Here is a 19271-nt window from a genome sequence, read left to right as displayed (position 1 = left end):
GCTCTTCAAGTCCATGCTTACAGCTGCCCCTGTGGGCTCCCCCAATCCTTTCAAGGGCCTTTCCATGCCCAGCACCCCTACAGCAGACTGTGACTTCCCCCAAAAGGAGCCGGCTTGGGCACCTACCCAATCCCAGATCCCTTCCCCTCTGTTCACCACCCCTAAGGAGCACTCAGCTTTCTCTACCCCCCAGAATTGGGGGGATTGGCCTTTCAGCTTTTGTATGCCCCGCCTCAACTTTCTCTTTCCCAGCCCAGATTCCAGGTATCTCATCCCCTTCCCCTCATCACTTGGCACCGGCTGCCTGACCCTCGGGCCTGACCTCTTTCTCAAACAAGCCATAGTGGGTAGAGGTCTCAAGGGAGGGTGAGGAAATAAGCACGTCCTGCCAGATTCCCTTGATGCTTCTGGAGTTGAAACCTCACCATCTGAGTCTCCTCCCCTACCTCCCAGCCCACCCACAGCCTCGTAAGTGCATACAGTCTTGTACACACACACACACACACACACACACACACACACACCGATTCTGGCACGGGGGCAGTGGAGGGCCGTCCATAGAATATAAACAATTCTGGAACAAAAGACCTTCCACGGCTCTGCCTCCTCCCTTACCCTCCCCACCTATTTGTCCCAACACTGGACTCTTGCCCCAGTCCCTTGGTGAGGACAGCCAGCCGAGCTGCAATTTGGTTGTTTTTTTTTTTTTTTGGGAATAAACAGATGTTTTCCTCATCCTCAGTCTCAAATTTTACTGTTGGGAAATGATGGGTTTCCACATTTACACTTTCAGGTCACTGGGGAACTCTTTTGTGGCCTGGAGTGGGGGCAGGCAAGCACCTGTGTCTTTACAGGTGGTCAGGTGCTCTGGATGTCATCGGGCAAGCAGCCAGGCATGGGGGATACATCTTTTGGTCCTTGTTTGTTTTCCTAAGAAGCCCTCTTCCCTCTGAGCATGTAAGAATTTGTTTGCAGAGTCTATTGTATTTGAATTCAGGGGCTGGATATTACGGGGCCGGGGGAGCGGCATGTTTCCTGGGACTACGGTTAACAAGGTACCACACACTGGGCAGCTCACACAGAAATGTATTCTCGCCCAGGGCTGGAGGCTGGGCTGGTTCCTTCGGCGGCTGTGTGGGAGAGGCTGACTGCGCCTCTCCTGGCTGCTGGTGGCTTTGGCAATGCCGGCATTCCTCAACACATCATCTCTCCTCTGTACGTGTCTCCTGGGCAGAATGTCCTCGTTTTACAAGGACAGCAGTCACCACAGCTCAGGGTCCACCCACAACGACGTCATCTGCAAAGGCCCTATTTTCAGACAAGGTCATGGTCACAGGTCCTAGAGGTGAGGGCTTCAAGATAGTTGAGAAGAAGAGCACGATTCCACATATAACAGGGAACATATAACAGGGAGTGTGATGGGATACAGTTTTTGTGTGTGTGTGTGTGTCTTTTCTGGGGCCGCACCTGTGACATATGGAGGTTCCCAGGCTAGGGGTCCATTTGGAGCTGTAGCTGCCCGCCTACACCAGAGCCACAGCAATGCCAGATCCAAGCCACGTCTGCGACCTACACCACAGCTCATGGCAACGCCAGATCCTTCACCCACGGAGCAAGGCCAGGGACCGAACCTGCAACCTCATGGTTCCCAGTTGGATTCGTTAACCACTGCGCCACAACAGGAACTCTTGGGATACAGTTTAAGTGTCAGTTCTTATGATAACTGGGAAGCGTTCTTCCCATGTCTCTCCTCCCACCCAGTGCATTAAAATATTTGCACAGTGACTAGAATCCCCCATTCGATCTCAGGAGATGGCTCTAAGGCTTGGTTTTATGAACTTAGGACAGCCTTCTCCTAAGAGCACCTAAGTGTTTGTTTACAAACTGCAGGCTCCCCTCGCAGCAAAGCGTTAGTTTGCTCATCCCTCTGAGCTGGCTGGGTAGGGCATTTCAGCATCGATCTTATCACTCAGAAAACCTCTTCCTCTCTAGTGCATTTGAGTGTTTGAGATTTTATCCCGTATCAGTCAGGGTTCTCCAGAGAAAGGGCACCAGTGGGCACACGAGTGTGTGTGCGCGCAAGTGCAGATTCCAGTTGAGGAACTGGCTCATGTGACTGCGGGGGTTGGCAAATCCAAAGTCTGTATGGCAGGCTGGAAACTCGGGCAGGCCTTCTACACTGAGGCAGGATGCGTCCTTTTCAGGAAACCTGTTTTTGCTCTTACGGTCATTAACTGATTGGACGTGGCCCACCACGTGATCTAGGATACTCTCCTCTCCCCTCAGCCAACTGTTGGTATTATTCACATCTACAAAATGCCTTCAGAGGAACACCCAGGCTGTGTCTGAACCAAACACTGAGCACGGCAGCCTGACTGAGTGGACACACAAAAACTAACCCTCCTTGCAGGGAACTGCTTGCTGGAGGAAGGAGTGTGGCTGGAAAAGCCTCCTACCTTTCGGTGCAGTCCAGTGCTCACCGCTGGCTAGATTTCACCTGCTCATGTTCATTTGTTTGACTGTAGATTAAAGGGGCGGGAGGGGCGGGCAGCTTCCGGTACTGGTGTTAGGATCACTTCTGAAATGCCCTGCCTGGTGCCTGTGAGGGTGGTTTGCCTATTCTTAGAAATCGCCACTCTCTGCTGGAGGCTTTGTCCGCAGGTAACTGGGAAGGGTGGTGATGCCAAGTGTCTAACTATAGGATCACCAAGCACTCAGAGATTCTCCTCCTGGGCAGATAGCAGGACCCTGCTTCCCCGCCTCCTGGACGTTAGACACGCCTCTGTGATGGGCCTGACATGTGAGCAGAACCGCCTTCGCAGGCAGAAGCTTCTGAGAGCCAGTGGGTAAATTCCCTTGCTGTCCCCCTACCCCATGCCCCCTCCCGCCGTGGTCATGGGCAATACCTCACATGAGAGCTGCTCTTCCTAGGCTGGGTTCCAGACAGATCAACCAGGACTGGGAATGAGAGTCATGCCAAACAGGGGCCTCCGCCAACCCTCGAGTGAGAAACAAACCCATGTTGCTTTAACAACTGGGGCCTTGGGGCTGCTTGTTACTGCAGGAGAGGGCGGCCTCTTTGGGCTGATGCACGTTGCTGGCTGATGGCGAGAAGCACTGCATGGCTGGAGGCTTTGTGCTGTACGCTCTTGAACTTCTGATTTGTGTGTATGTGTTACCTGGTTTTTAGAAATAGAATTTAAATTTAAACATAAACGGCGCAGGCTTTTATGGGCATTCCTCTCACAGGGCTGATGCCCAGGAGTGAGGTGATGGGGGAGATACAAGCCTCGTTCCTCTCCCATGCGGGGAGATTAGCTTCCACTCTGCTTTGTGATGCCAGGGCTTAAGCGGGTGTATTTTTCATTCAACATGGCCTCTACATGCCCATCCACTACTTTGTTTCTGCTCAACCAAGGAAAAAATAGCCATCTGATCCATATGTACCCTGTCTTCGTTGGGCAATATTTGGCAGACGCATTTTCACCTTTGTAACCGGGCTTTGTAACCTAACACTTGCTCAATTCCTATCTCCTTTGGGTTGATAAATACAGCCTCTGAGCAGCTATTCTTAACCTTCCTTTGATGAGGCTGGCTCCCAAACTTCTGAAATCAATACTAGAGGTTATGTGCACATGTCTTTTCTTTTCTTTTTTTTTTCTTTTTTGTCTTTTTGCCATTTCCTGGGCTGCTCCCGCGGCGTATGGAGGTTCCCAGGATAGGGGTTGAATCAGAGCCACAGCAAGGCGGGATCCAAGCCACATCTGCGACCTACACCACAGCTCACGGCAACGCCAGATCGTTAACCCACTGAGCAAGGGCAGGGATTGAACCCGAAACCTCATGGTTCCTAGTCGGATTCGTTAACCACTGCGCCACGACGGGAACTCCCTTTTTTCCTTTTTTTTGTTTTGGCCTCACCCACAGCATGCAGAAGTGCCTGAGCCAGGGATTGAACCCACGCCACATCAGTGACAACCCCAGATCCTTAACCCTCTGCACCACAAGAGAAGTTCCTCTGCACTTCTTTTTAACATCATGTGTTTTGGGGGTAGTTTGTTTGTTCATTTGTTTTCATTTTTGGCCGCCCCACAGCATACACTGTTTCCAGGCCAGAGACCAGATCCAAGCCACGGTTGTGACCTACTGGGCAACTGTGGCAATGCTGGATCCTTTAACCCACTGTGCTGGGCTGGGGATCAAACCTACATCCTGGAGCTGCAAATTCGCTGCTGATCCCATTGCACCACAGTGGGAACTCCTGTTTGTTTGTTTTTTGGCCGCCTGGTGGCACATGGAGTTCCCAGGCCAGAGATCAGATCCAAGCCAAAGCCACGAGCTAAGCCACAGCTGTGGCTACACTGCATCCCTAAGCCACTGTGCTGGGCCAGGGATCACTCCTTCTACCCAGTGCTTCCAAGATGCTGCTGATCCCACTGAGCCACAGCAGGAACTCCTGTTTGGGGTTTTTTTTTTTTTTTTTGCCTGTCCACAGCATGCAGAAGTTCCTAGGCCAGGAATCAAACCCACACCACAGCAGAACCAGTGCCAGATCCTTAAATAACCTGCTGAGCCAGGAGGGAAATGCCTTTAACTTCATACCTTGACAGTTTCAAACTTGGAGAAGAGTACAAGAATACATCCAAGAACGCCTGCGCAACCTTCGTCAACTCATCAGTTGTTGAGGTTTCTTCACACTGCTTTACGGTTTTCTTCCCATGTACATTTTTTCCTGAGACACTGGACAGTAAGGTGCCCCCAAGGGACATTTGGGAAGGACAAGGACATTCTCTCACACAGCTGCAGTACGGTCACCATCAAGAACTTCATACTGACGACACGCACCTTCACCCTGCGCCCGCTGTCCCGATGCGGCCTTTCGGAGCCCCTCTCCGTTCAGCCCCGGGTCCTCCAGGATCAGCTGCGTCTGGTCACTTGGCCTCTCGAGGCTCCTCCAGCTTGAATGGCTCCTCAGTCTCTTTACTGACTCTGGCTCTCTCATGGCATGGACACTGTGCCATCCAGGCAGCAGCATGATTTTTAATCTAGTCCATACCACTGGACGCGTGGAGTTTTCCCAGTTTTCACTACTACAAACAACACTTTGAGGCGGGTCCTTCTGCACACCATGTGGAGCATTCACTTACTTTTTCCTGGGGTGACCTCCTAGGGGGGTGAACTGCTGGGTCAGAGGACATTTGTGTTTTATTTTTTCATTTTATTTTATTTTATTTTATTGTCTTTTTGCCATTTCTTGGGCCGCTCCCGTGGCATATGGAGGTTCCCAGGCTAGGGGTCGAATCGGAGCCGTAGCCTCTGGCCTACGCCAGAGCCACAGCAACGCGGGATCTGAGCCACATCTGCGACCTACACCACAGCTCACAGCAACGCCGGATCCTTAACCCACTGAGCAAAGGCAGGGATCGAACCCGCAACCTCATGGTTCCTAGTTGGATTCGTTAACCACTGCGCCACGACGGGAACTCCCAATTGTGTTTTAAAGACTGTTTGCCATACAGTGCCAAGATGCAAGTCCGAAAGCCCTGCCAAGTCCATGTATGTGAAAACATCCGTCTGCTCCCACCCTTGCCAGCAACAGGCATTATTCTTTTTTCTTTTCTTTTTTTCCTGCAGCATATGGAAATTCCCAGGCTAGAGGTCAAATCAAAGCTACTGCTGCCAGCCTAAACCACAGACACAGCAACAGAGGATCTGAGCTGCGTCTGTCACCTACAACACAACTCAAGGCAATGCAGGATCCTCAACCCACTGAGCAAGACCAGGGATCGAACCCACATCCTCAGGGATGCTAGTCAGATTGCTTCCACTGCACCACACAGGAACTCCAACTAGTCGGGTTCTTAACCAGCTGAGCCACAACAGGAACTCCCCATCAGGCATTATTCCTGCTGTGCAACAGGGGGGTCAGTTTTATAGCCATTAAAGGAAGCCCTAGGGACTCAAACTTGGTCTCCGCCCTGCCCCCGCCGTCTGCGGTTTGGGAGCCGGCGTTTCACTGCTGCTGTCTGTCACTAGAGGGAGCACCCGATCCGCTGACGGCAAAGCCCCTCCCCAGGGAGCGCTTCCTCTGCTCAGGGGCACAGACAGGTTCTTGTTGATTACCTACCACAGCCCTGACAGTGGAGGGACAGACAGGGTTAAAAATACTAAGTGGCAGAGAGCAAGTCAGCAACCACAGACCCTGGACTCGGAAACAAAGATGCAGGCACTGACACACGAAGACAGGCTCAGCCTCACTGGGAAGAGGAAATGCAGATGAAAGACGAGGCACCTTTGTTTGCCCGTGACTGGCACGTATTTTGGAGACTGCTAACATCTGGGCTCGTTTCTGCCCCAGGATATTGACATCAGCTGCTTCCTCCGCCAGGGAACAGTCTTTCCCTAGATATCCGCAAACCTTGCTTCCTCTCGGCTTTTAACTCTTTATTTAAATGTCTCCTCACTGAGGCTTCCCTGACTCCCTCCCACCTAAAATTTCCTCCCCTAGTGTTCCCAATCCTCCTTGGCTTGCCTGCTTCAATTTCTATAGTAAGTAATACCTTTTAATTTTATTCACTGTTCTTTCCTCTGAGCCCAGGCCCTCCCCAGTGTAAGCACTGAAAATCCGGCACCCTGGGCTTGGTACTTCCTGTTTCTGTCTCCCCACCAGAATAGAAGCCCCAACCACAGTGTCTCGGTCACTGATGTACCTTAAGCACCTAGAACAGGGCCCAGCAAAAGCTGGTTTTAAATAAATCCTTGTGGAATGAATAGATCAGATCCTGATGGTGGGGCTCCAAGTAAGGAGGAACCTGCCAAAGGCTACCTGGCGGAAGTGCACACACACATGCCCTGAGATCCTGCAGCTGCACTTCTAGGAATTTCTTCAGGAAAGCTCACAGCTTTGCCAAAGATAAAGGCTGGAGGATGTTCACTGCAGCTTCTAGCCACAGACCGGCCCCAGTGAAAGGACCCGCCCGTTGGAGAATGCCAGAAACTCGCTGCTCCAGGACGCGCGGGAGTGTAGACACCCACAGTGGGGAGAGAAGACACCCTGAGGGGGTACAGGTGAGAATGCAGGAGGCGAAGGAGGGCCAGAGCCGAAGGTCCTGCTTGTGTTGCTTGCACGGTGGTAACTACATGAATTTCCCTCCAAGCATCCGTTTCTTTCTGACTTAATACAGACGAACAGAAAAAACCAAAGTCCATTTCTGAAGCTAGAATTTGAGCCGAAAGGACCATCTGGGTTTCCTGGAGCAGAAGTTAGTTTATGGGTTTCCAGTATTGAGCAGAGGAAGGGCGTCTGTGCCCCGGCCCATACCTGCTGATTCCGGGCTCCCAAACTAACCCATAGTGACAGTGGCCCCAACACCAGGCCACCTCCTGAGTAGTTGAGTCTGCCCACTTCTCTCCCACGACCAAGGCCACCACCCTGGCCCAAGCCACAGCCACCTTGCAGCTGGAGTTTCTGCTTCTGCCCTGGGCCTTCCAACCAGTTTCTACCCAGCAGCGCTAAGCTAGAGTCTCAATGTGAGTATCAGATCCACTCACATCTCTAGGCCAAAATTCTTCACTGGCCCCTAGGGCTCTGCCAAGCCAGCCCCTCCGTGCCCACCTCTCCCAGCTCAGAGCATGCTCCCCTGAGACCGCTCTCTTCACCAACACCCCCTGCTCTCTTTCAGTTCCTCCTATCTCAGTATTTTTAAAAACTTCTTTTTAGGAAAATAACAGGTTTAGGAGTTCCTGTCGTAGCTCAGTGGTCAATGAATTGGAGCAGGAACCATGAGGCTGTGGGTTGGATCCCTGGCCTCGCTCAGTGGGTTAAGGATCCGGCGTTGCCGTGAGCTGTGGTGTAGGTCGCAGACATGGCTCAGATCCCACGTTGCTGCAGCTCCGATCAGACCCCTAGCCTGGGATCCTCCATATGCCATGGGAGCTGCCCTAGAAAAGGCAAAAAGACACACACACACACAAAAACAGGTTTATTGAAATACAATTCACACGCCATACACATAAAACTCACCGATTTAAAGTGTTTTCGTATATGTGTGGAGTTGTGCATCTCTGCCATCACCACACATTTTTTTTTAGGGCCGTACTCAAGGCACATGGAAGTTCCCAAGATAGGGGTCAAATTGGCGCCGGCCTCTGCCACAGCCACAGCCACGCCAGATCAGAGCCACGTCTGCGACCTACACCACAGGTCACCACAATGCCAGATCCTTAATCCACTGAGCGAGGGCAGGGAACCGAGTCCTGGTGGATGCCAGTCGGATTTGTTGCCACTGAGCCGCAACGGGAACTCCCACCACAACCAATCCTACAACATGTTCGCTGCCCCTAAAAGAAATCTACCCATTAGCTTTCACCTCCTCATCCCCAGGCCCAGGCCGTCACAAATCCACTGTGTGTGTGTGTGTGGATGCGACTGTTCGGGACATTTCACGTCAACAGGATCGCATAACCCAGTGCTGTGCGACTGGCTTCTCTCCCTTAGCAGAGAGGTGAGGAGGCTCATCCATTGCGCAGCGTGTGTCAGTACTGCGTCCTCTCTCTGGCAATGCGACATTTCATTGTCTGAGCATACACACCGCAGCGGTTTGTTTATCCACTCCCCAGCTGCTGAACATGTGAGGGGGCTTTTTTGTTTGTTGACTTTAGGTTCTCTTTCTTTTTGCCACAGACGTCCTGGGACCAGGGACTGAACATGCACCACAGCAACCACCCAAGCCACAGCAGTGACTGAACCTGCTGCACCACCTTCGGGCTGTTTTAAGTTAGGCTGCTATGAACATCCGTGTATGACTTTCTGTGTGGACATGTTTCATTTCTAGGAGGGGAAAGGCTGGGTCATCTGGCAACTCTCGGTTTAACCACCGGAGGAACTAACTGCCAGGCTGTTTTCGGAAGCATATGCACCAGGCGTCCTTCTCTCCTGCTGCGTGAGGTCCCCAATTTCCCGAACCCTCCCCAAGACCATCGTCACCGCACTTTCCATCACAGCCGTCCTGGCGGTGGCGGGAAGCAGCATCTCACTGGGGTTTTGATTTGCATTTCCCCTTAAACTTCGGGCCATGTGCTTGCTGGCCGTTTATACATCTTCTTTGACCACTAGCACATCTCTTCTTGGGGCTTTTTGGTTTGTTTGTTTGTTTTGCCTTTTCTAGGGTCGCACCTGCTGCATATGCAAGTTCCCAGGCAAGGGGTCGAATCGAAGCGGTAGCCGCTGGCCGATGCCACAGCCGCAACACGGGATCCGAGCTGCGTCCGCGACCTACACCACTGCTCACGGCAATGCCAGATCCTTAACCCACTGAGCAAGGCCAGGGATTGAACCCGCAACCTCATGGATACTAGTTGGATTCGTTAACCACTGAGCCATGACGGGAACTCCTCTTCTCAGAGTTAGTGCAGCAGCCTCCCCCCTGGGCTCTCCGCCTCTGCCCTCATCCCCCTTCACTCTCATCTCCACCCAGCAGTCAGAGTGACCTGGAAAGACCTGAGTCAGACACAGTGTTGCTCTGCTCCAACACTGCAGTGGCTCCCTCTTCCCTCAGAGACAAGACCAGAGTCCCAACCAGGCCCTGCAGGACACCCCCTCCCCAAGCCCAGGCACACCCTCTTGGCCTCCTGGCACTGCCTCAACTGTGCTAGGCCTTCGTTCCAGCGGTTTCCCAGGCCCAGAACGCTCTTCCCAGATAAGCTGGTCGCTTACTTCCTCGGACCTGTGTTCATGTGACACCTGCTTCGCGAGGCCTCCCTGGCCCCCCCGGCTTCCGCATAACCTGCCCCCCCAGCCCCTCCCTGCCCTACTTCTCTCTTCTCCCACGGCACTCCCTCCCTCCTAACACACCAGGTATTTTACTTATTTGCTGGGTTTCACCTTTGTGCCCGGTCTTCCTCACCACAGTGAGCTCCACAAGAGCAAGGATCTTTGTCTCTCTGCAGACAGAGCCCAAGCGCCCAGAAGGCTGCCTGGCACATGGTAGGTGCTCAGTAGGTACTGGCTGAAGGAGCGCCTTGATCTGTCCGGCACTCTGCTAGGGGCGAAAGACAGAGTCCCCGATCTGCTGGGGCAGCACTCGTCAGAGGATCAGGGACCAAAAATAAGTATTCATTCCGATGGACCAGGAAGAACGAGGGAGACGTGAACAAAGTGGGGGAGGAGAGGTGAGGGGTCCTCTGAGAGGTGACATTATAAGGTGAGCCTAGGCCATGAGGGGGACAAGGAGAGAACAGGTGGGGGGGGGCTCTCCAGGCATGGGGGACACAGATGTGACATCCTCAGGTCAGACAGAGGAAGGCCAAGGGGGCCTCGGGGCGAGGGTGCATATGGATCTTGTGGGAGTTTCGGATGCCTTCAGAATGCGGCTTGTTGGGGGCTCTTGAAGGGTTTTCAGCAGAGGTGGGGCCTGTGGGCATTTCAAGCTCAGGTGAAGGGCAGCTTTCCCGGACGGCGAACTCCAGCCATAAGCGAAGTCCGATTGGCACACAGCCACCCCCTTCCATCTCCTACACTGCTCCGGGGCGACGGCAGCAGAACAGAGCAGGGTGGGACAGAGAACGCCCAGCAAAGGCAAGAACTTTACTGAGCCGCGCAGACCCCAATTTTAAGACGACGGGCAATTCCTAACTTTTCCCTCAGGCCCTGACTTCGCCGATTCCCACCAGGCCTCCCATCCCCACTGCCACCAACCTGCTGGAAGCTGCCATCACCCCCAGGGGCCTCTCTCTGTCCAGGCCCACCGCCCAGTCAAAACCTCCACTGGCTCCCCAGGGCTTGCAAACAACACCTGGCCCACCTGGGCCTAGGCCAGTGGGGCAACGGCTGCCCCTCTTACCTCTGTCGTCAGCACCTCTGACCCGGCCTCCTAGGGGTGACCTAAACACACCATCCACTCACCTCGCCTTTGCATGGACTGTTCCCTTTTCTGGAATGCTCTTCTTCTTTTTTTTTTTTGCTTATTAGGACCCCACCTGCAGCATATGGAAGTTCCCAGGCCAAGAGGTGATGCCTAGCTACAGCTGCCGGCCTACACCGCAGCCATGGGAAGGCCAGATCCAAGCCACATCTGCGAGCTACACCCCAGCTCACCGCAAGGCCGGACCTTTAACCCACTGAGCGAAGCCAGGGATGGAACCCCCATCCTCATGGATACTCGTCGGATTCATTTCTCCTGCGCCACATGGGAACTCCCTGGAATGCTCTTCACCTAGACCTTCCTGCAGCCGCCGTTATCCTGCCTCAGACCCCCGCCCCCTCCCTTCCTACGCCCCTGGCCCCGACTTACTGTTCGGCAAAGGCTGTGTCCCTGGCGGGGTACACTGGCTCACTGTCTGGTTCTCCAGGAGCGCGGGATGCTGTCCCTTTTACGCTCTGCTGCATCCCCACAGCATCCTGCCTGCCCCATGGTGGGTGCTCAGAAAAAGCGGACTGAATGCATGCGGGAGTCCGGGGGGCATCCCACGACACGCGCCCCACAGGGCCGTGGCAAGGGCTCGGGGGACAACGGCGGCGCGGGCCCGGCCAGCGCGGAGGGCGCCACCACCGCTCCCCGTTCGCCATAAGTCACCGTGGGCTGGGACAGCTCAGCTGCACCGCCGCCTCTGCTTGTCCCCACGGGGGACCCTGGGCAAGTCACTCGACCCCCCTCTTCCTTCGGGGTCCTCGTGTGTTAACGGGGCGGGAAGGTCCGCATTCAGCGGGCGGAACCTGCAGGTCGGGTGCGGGGCGCCCGCGCGCCCCTCCGGCGCACGAAGACCGCGAGGCTGTGGGAGTCTCGGTACCGTCCTGCTCCCTCTTCCTGGAGCTGGGCCCCCGACGGGACACCGTGGCCCAGCTGGACGCTCCGCTCCGGGGCTGAGCGGCCCTGAGGCGGGCGCCGGGGCCAGGCAGGCCGCGCAGCTCTTCGGCCTCCGGCTCTCCGGACAGGGTCCCCTCGGGGCGCCCCGGGCCGCTTCCCCCGACAGGCGGAGGGAGCCCCGGCCGGGGCGCGGCCGGCCGGGAGCCCTGGTCAGTCACAACAAGGACCGCGCCCTGAACAAGGCCAGGGGACTCTTCCTCTTCTCACAGGAGGAAACTGACGCTCGGCGTCGCAACCGAGGCCTGGCCGGGGCCAGAGGTCACACATGGGGGTGGGGGGGGCCGGTCGTGGAACCTCTGCCAACACAGGACACGGGTCATAGGTCATTGCCAGCACAAAATGGCGCCTCGCAGAAATACGTCTATCAATTCGCGGTGCCCACCCCCGCCACAGGCTGAGGAAGGGGCGCAGGCGTCCGCGCACACTCATCTGCATACACAGAAACGAACGAAGTTAATTGGCTGAGAGCGCCTGGGTCCGCGGTAGGGAGGACTCCCATTGGTTGCTCTCCAATTCTCCCGTCCCCTACTAGAGAAGGCCCCAGTACGCCTTCTCCAGTAGGGATTGGCCTCCGCGTGTCTCATGACGCCACGCCACGATTGCGCGTCCCCATTGGCCGGACCGCCTTCCATCATCCTTTTAAAACCTCTCAAGTCCTGCCTCTCTTTGCTCGGCTCGGGCTCCCTGGTCGACCGTTAGTCGCGTGCGCGATTTCCTGGGCGTCAGGGCGCGAGCGCGTACGCCGGCGTTTCATTCAAACGGACCAATCAGCGGTCGCGTCGCCCTTCCCGTTCTCTTCTCTACTTCCCCTTCTCTACCTCTCCTTTCTCCTGGATTTCCTCCCTGACCCCCGTGCGCACGTATTGGCCAGCCTGCCCCACGCCCCCTCCCCAGTTTCTCTTGCTCTTGCCCGCAGTTTGTCGAAAGGGAGCGAGCTCGTCGAACGCCAAGGAGTGTGCGCACTGACGTCACGAGTCGAGGCGCGGCGCGAGGGGCCCCGAGGGGGCGTGGCCTGTGGGCGGATATAAAAGGGCGGCGGTGTGCGCGCGGCCGGCTTAGTGCGGTCGGGCGCCCGGGGCGGGTGGACCTGCTGAGGCAGTGTGTGGCGGGCGTCGGAGGCAGTGGGGAGCGGAGCCGGGCCGCTGGGGCCTCGCCAGGGCCGCAGCGGCGGCAGTTGGGCCCCCCGCCCCAGCCAGCGGCCGGAGAGCGCAGGAAGGGGGCCGGGGGGACCCGCCCCCGGCCGGCCGCAGTCATGGTGAGCGTCGCGTCCGGGCCTGTTGGGGGGGGCGGTCAGGGCCCTCCTGGAGGAGGAGGTGGGGTCTCAGGAGCATCTCTCGGGCGGCTGGGGGATTGGAGGGCCAAGTTGTGGGTCCTGGGTTAGGGCTGGGCCCAGGGGCCCTCCTGTAGGCGGGGCGGGAGGGGAAGGCCCAGCTGAACTCCGGGAAGGGCTCCGGGCTTTCGGGCCTGCCCGTGGGTGTTCCGGGAGTAACGACACTCCGCCGCCATCTCCAGGCCGGAGCTGGGGTTTCCAGGATGGTCTTCCCAAGTTGAGGTGTGGAAGGACACCGGGGTAGGGCTCGGGCCTACCCGGGACCACTGGGGGTCCGTATGTGGGGCTACGAGTGGGCCTTAGGGACTTATGGGGAAGGTGGAGTCATCTGCCAGACCTTGGAGATCCGCTCCATTCCTAATGGGAGATTGACCTGAAGCCATCGCCTGAAGCACCCTGGATTGGGAGTGTCTGGGAGCTCGGGGTGATTGGCCAGACTGGGACTGCAGGCGCAAGAAGAGTAGGGCGGCCACCGCATCCTAGGTCCTGCAGGAGGCCCCAGGACCGGCCTTTGCCCATGGCTCACCCCCTTTTTTCCACATCTAGAACTCCAATGTGGAGAACCTACCCCCGCACATTATCCGCCTGGTGTACAAAGAGGTGACGACACTGACAGCTGACCCACCTGATGGCATCAAGGTCTTCCCCAACGAGGAGGACCTCACTGACCTGCAGGTCACCATCGAGGGCCCTGGTGAGTGTGGGTGAGGGAGGTGCGCTTCCTAAATCCTTGGCATCCTTGAAGCGGGAATAGGAAGCTCTGAGCATAAGGTGGGCTGCCAGACCTGTGACGGGCACACCTGGTACGCATGGTGCTCATGGGCTGCAGGGCGGGAAATCGCGGTTGTGTATACTTTCTCTGAGAAAACTGAGAGAAAATCCTAGGGGTCCTACCTGGTTTGGGTGTCCTCACACCCAGAAGTATGGGAAGGAATTGAGTGAAATTGGGAAGAGGGTGCCAGGACATGGGAATGGTGTCCGAGAGGCCTGGGGAGCGGGCTAGACCATCGCAAATTCCTTCCTGCTGTCAGTGTCAGGGGCTCTGAAGACCAAGCAGAGAACAAGCCAGGTGCAGTCTGACGGGCAGAGGGCAGTAACAAGCAAATGAGTACCTGTGATCGTTGGACCACACAGAGTGGTTCAGCGTGTTACTGCGTGTGTGCTGCATTTCACTTACTAGTGGAATTTCTCTTAATCTCAAGCGCCGAGCAAGTGATGAAGGACCTAGATGGGAGTTCAGCTTGTAGGGAAGGATCAGGGCGGACTTCCCCAGGGGTGTCGGTTAGAGTGTGTTGATGGGTCCCCAGAGGTTTTTGGCCGACTCCGTGTGTACCTTACGGGAACAGGAAGGAGGGAGACTAGAGAAGCTTCTAGGGAACATATTTCAGTGTTTGTAGGCTTTTTTTCTAAGGAGTTTGGAAAGGAAGGGGCTGGTGGGCGTAAAACAGGGGTAATGGGTGCCTCAGAGTTCCTTTGACCAGTGAGGATGGGGCTGGGGGCCAGAAGGCAGAGGCGGTCGGGAAACTCTTGACCATTGCTAGTGTCCACTGGTGAGAGGAGTGACCAGACTTGGAGGTAGGGTCAGATTCAGGAGAGGACCTGAGGTCAGCTGCCCAGGCTGCTGATGGGTTGGATGTGGGGGCTGAGGCATGAGGATGTTTGTCTGGCGGGGAGACCGTGGAGTTGACAGCTGTCCTGGCATTGGCCTAGCAGGCTTCCAAATAGCTGTGGGTGTGCGTGGCCTTGCCACTTGGCAGGGGTGGGGGGGGCCTTCACTCTGGTGGGGGGGAGAGGCATCCCATGGGTGGGAACCACAAGCCAAGGGGTTACCTCTGAGGTGGGGGGGGGGTGCCTCCTGGGAACCCAGTCCTCTTGCCCTCTCCAGAATGCCTGCCCTGAGCCTGGTCAGTGGAGACTGCCCTTTAGGGCTTTTCAGGGTGCCCAGGAGACCTGAGCCTCCTGACCCAGTTGTCCCCTCCCCTGTCCCTTGCCTTCCAGAGGGGACCCCATACGCTGGAGGCCTCTTCCGCATGAAACTCCTGCTGGGGAAGGACTTTCCTGCCTCCCCACCCAAGGGCTACTTCCTGACCAAGATCTTCCACCCAAATGTGGGCGCCAACGGTGAGATCTGTGTCAACGTGCTCAAGAGGGACTGGACAGCTGAGCTGGGCATCCGGCATGTGCTGCTGGTGAGTTAGGGCTGGGCTTGGCCTTCCTCCTGGATGTCCCGGGGACGGCCAAGCCACAGAGCCTTGTTTCTTTTGTTTTTGTTGTTTTTTTGCCTTTTTTAGGGCCACCCCCGAGGCATACGGAGGTTCCCAGGCTAGGGGTCAAATCGGAGCTGTAGCCACTGGCCTACACCAGGGCCACAGCAACGTGGGATCCGAGCCGCGTCTGCCACCTACACCACAGCTCACGCCAACACCGGATCCTTAACCCACCAAGCAAGGGCAGGGATCGAACCTGCAACCTCATGGTTCCTAGTTGGATTCGCTAACTACTGCGCCATGACGGGAACTCCTGTTGCTTATTTTTTTAATGGCCGCATCTGTGGCATGTGGAACTCCCCGGGCTAATGATTGAATCCAAGGCGAAGCTGCCGCAATGCTGGATGCTTTGAACCTACTGCACTGGGCTGGGGATGGAACCCGCCCTGTCACAGAGGCAACGCTGGATCCTTAACCCACTGAGCCACAGCGGGAACCCTTGCTTCTTTTTTAAAGTCAGTACTGAAGTGGTTGAGGGCTACAGCTTTCCAGCTTCTCTGGCAGTGCCCAGACAGCTTTGCTGTGGAGCAGGTGATGGTTTGTGGGATGTGAGCCTGGTCGGGGGTGAGATGAGCATGCAGTGCATTGGTGTCCAGCAGTCACAGCTCATGCAGCCGTCCATCCACCCTGCGGGCATCTCAACGAGGGGGACTTTGATCTTCTGGGGACGTGTTTAATTGTCACAGCTGGGGTGCTCCCAGCACCTCGTGGGTGGAGACAGGGAAGCTGCTGCACACCCTGCACCACAGGACGGCCCCCACGGAGAGCCCCCCAGGCCTGAGTCAGGGGGCTGACGGGGAGACCCCGCAACTGCTTCCATGCTCCAGGTCCCAGAGGCTACTTAAAGCCTGGGGGTCACTTGCTGCCCCTCCTCCCGTCTCAAGAATTAGATATTTTATTAAAAACTGAATTTCTAACGAGCCCCTGGGGTAGATGGTAGGGAGGGTGGGGAATTGGGGTTTCCTGCAGGGCACTGGGGAGTATCAAGCACCAGAGTAAACAGACCCCAGCCTTTCCTTCCTCTCTGTGGAGTGGCAGTGGCAGCTGCCGGGGACCCTGGAGATGAGCTCGCAGGGTAACTGATTGTCCTCAGTGATCCCCGGGGCCTGCGGTGCAGGGCCCAGGCCGGGCTCAGCCAGGCCTCCGGTTGTGGGATGCGCTGGTCAGAGTCAGGGTGTGGACGTTCCCTTGTGGCGCAGCAGGTTAAGGATCTGGCATTGTCACTACAGTGGCTTGGGTAATTGCCGTGGTATGGGTTCGAACCCTGGCCTAGGAACTTCTACAAGCAGGGAAAAGAAAAAAAAAAAAAAACAGACGTGGCTTAGGGGCCACAGCTGTCTGTGTAGACTCACCCAGAGGGTCACATCTCAGCCTCCAAGAGTGCTGAAGCCTCCTCCTTAGACTGCCCTCTGGTGTCCCTCGGGCACATCCGTTTGTGCCCTGTGCCTGTCTCTTGGGTGAGGCCTGCCCAGCCGGGTCTGTGGTTCTGTGCTTGGGATTCCTCCTAAAGCCAGTGGTGGCTCTGGGCTCAAGCGTCCTCCCGTGGTGTGGAAAGGCGGAGCTCTGGGGTCCCCAAGACCCTGGTGTGAGTTCCTCACTGTCCGCTCACTTCCCCGGTGACCTTGGGCACGTCACCTGCCTCTGTGGCCAAGGTCTCAGTCACTGATCCAGCGTCCTGCGCCAGTGTGACCTGGGCAGATGGGCCGTCTCGGGGAACACTGTTGGAGCGGAGGGAACAGCCAGTGCGGAGGCCAGATGTGGGCGGCCCTCGGCCCCCCTGACCCCGGGCCCTCTTCCCCGCAGACCATCAAGTGCCTGCTGATCCACCCAAACCCCGAGTCTGCCCTCAATGAGGAGGCCGGCCGCCTGCTCCTGGAGAACTACGAGGAGTACGCAGCCCGCGCACGCCTGCTCACCGAGATCCACGGGGGCGTGGGCGGGCCCAGTGGTGGGAGGGCCGAGGCCGGCCGGGCCCTGGCCAGTGGGGCTGCCGCCTCCCCCTCAGACCCCATGGCCCCTGGGGGCCTGGGAGGGGCCGAGGGTCCCATGGCCAAGAAGCATGCCGGCGAGCGCGATAAGAAGCTGGCCGCCAAGAAAAAGACGGACAAGAAGCGGGCGCTGCGGCGGCTGTAGCGGGCTCTCCTCCCCCACCCCCCACCCGACCCCAACTCTTCTCTAAGTTATTTAAATTATGGCTGGGGTGGGGGAGGGCGTGGGGGCACTGGGACCTGGATTTGTTTTTCTAAATAAAGTTGGAAAGGCAGCTGCTGTGCCTGCACCATGCTGCCCTTGAGCAGTGGGCACCCTGGCCTCTGAGGCTCAGCGCAGGCCCCTTGGCTGGGGGTTGTGGGGGTGTCTCCTGCGGGGCCCTGGCGGCGTCCCTGCGCAGGATGGCCAGGCAGCGGGTGTGGGGTGTATTGCAGCTCTGCCCTGAGAGCATGTTCCTTGGAACATGTTCCGTTCAGCATGGCAGATCCCAGGCTTGGTGAGCTGGTCACTGCTCCAGTTCCAGAGGTGACGCCAAGGGACCGCCAGGCACACAGGCCGTTACTTCCTGGGGTCTGCCTGCTCATGGTTGGTGGGTTTCAGTTCTTGGGGTTGTAGGGCCTGAGGGCTACCCCAGAGTCCCCATTTATGGCTGACCCGTTCCTTTTGATCGGATGAGGCTGCCCAGGCAGTCTGATTGCAGCAACCTGTCCCTGATGGCAGTTCTGTCCTCACTCCAGGGGTGGGAGGCGGTGAGGGCAGGTCTTCTGCCCACAGTGGCTGCCCTGGGGCATGGCCCCTCTCCCTGCCCTGTTTCTCCATCTGCAGATTGGCAGTCACTGTACCTGTTGGACTGTTGAGGGTCAGGGGTGTGGGCGAAGCCTGGGCAGATGTCCACGTCCTCAGCTGGTGGGAGAGTGAGGAGCGGTGGGCCTTAGCAGAAACCAGGAAAGGTGTAGACAGAGAGCCTGACAGCAGGCTGAGCTGGGCCACAGGACACAATTCTCTTGTGGCACAGCAGGTTAAGGATTTGGTGTCACTGCAGCAGCCCGGGTCATTGCTGTGGTGCAGGTTCAATCTCTGGCCCAGGAGCCTCGACACGCCACAGGTGCAGTCAAAATTATCAAAATATAGGAGTTCTCGTCATGGTACAGGGGAAACGAATCTGACTGGGAACCATGAGGTTGCAGGTTCAATCCCTGGCCTTGGCTCAGCGGGTGAAGGATCCGGTGTGGCTGTGGCTGTGGTGTAGGCCGGCAGCAATAGCTCTGATTGGATCCCTAGCCTGGGAACCTCCTTATGCCATGGGAGTGTCCCTAAAATCAAAATACAAAGAAAGGAGAGCCTGTCTCAGACTGGTGCATGAATTTTCATAGTTGCTTCCTTTCTAATAAGGAAAATCTGGAAATAACCCAAGTGTTTATCAACAGACGAATGAGTAAGGAATTAAGAATTCATGCAGTGGAGGATTTAGCAAAACAATGATACACATAACCATGCGGGATGAAGCCAGATACACAAGGGTACAAAATATCTGATTCTACTTGTGAAATTCTGCAACAGGCAAAGTTAGGAAAGGCCAACAGCACATCGCTGGCTGGCCGGGACCAGGGAGGACACCCAGATCTTGATTGTGGTGGAGGTCATGTGGGTGCATAATTTTGTCAAGACTTTAGTAATACTTAAAACGGGAGTTCCTGGCATGACTCAGTGGTTAACAAACCTGACTGGCATCCATGAGGACGCAGGTTCGATTCCTGGCTTTGCTCAGTGGGTTAAGGATCTGGCATTGCTGTGAGCTGTAGTGCAGGTTGCAGACATGGC

At 56.5% G+C, this 19271-nt stretch overlaps 1 protein-coding gene across 1 annotated transcript; it reads left to right on the top strand.

Annotated features, from left to right (window-relative positions):
- The first annotated feature begins 12883 nt into the window (after positions 1–12883).
- Positions 12884–17724, top strand: UBE2S (ubiquitin conjugating enzyme E2 S). The gene is made up of 4 exons (XM_047790528.1): positions 12884–13119; positions 13741–13888; positions 15193–15383; positions 17265–17724. The coding sequence occupies exons 1-4, from the start codon at positions 13117–13119 to the stop codon at positions 17592–17594; spliced, it is 672 nt and encodes a 223-aa protein (XP_047646484.1). The 5' UTR covers positions 12884–13116; the 3' UTR covers positions 17595–17724.
- The last annotated feature ends 1547 nt before the right edge of the window (positions 17725–19271 follow it).

This window comes from Phacochoerus africanus, chromosome 8 (assembly GCF_016906955.1).
Source record: "Phacochoerus africanus isolate WHEZ1 chromosome 8, ROS_Pafr_v1, whole genome shotgun sequence".
NCBI lineage: Eukaryota > Metazoa > Chordata > Mammalia > Artiodactyla > Suidae > Phacochoerus > Phacochoerus africanus.
This window is presented reverse-complemented; position numbering and strand designations above follow the sequence as displayed.

What these genes read in the sequence shown, in the direction of transcription:
- UBE2S (XM_047790528.1), top strand. An exon ending in GGTCACCATCGAGGGCCCTG is followed by an intron (nt 13,889 to 15,192) that starts GTGAGTGTGGGT and finishes CTTGCCTTCCAG; the next exon opens with AGGGGACCCCATACGCTGGA. An exon ending in GCATCCGGCATGTGCTGCTG is followed by an intron (nt 15,384 to 17,264) that starts GTGAGTTAGGGC and finishes TCTTCCCCGCAG; the next exon opens with ACCATCAAGTGCCTGCTGAT.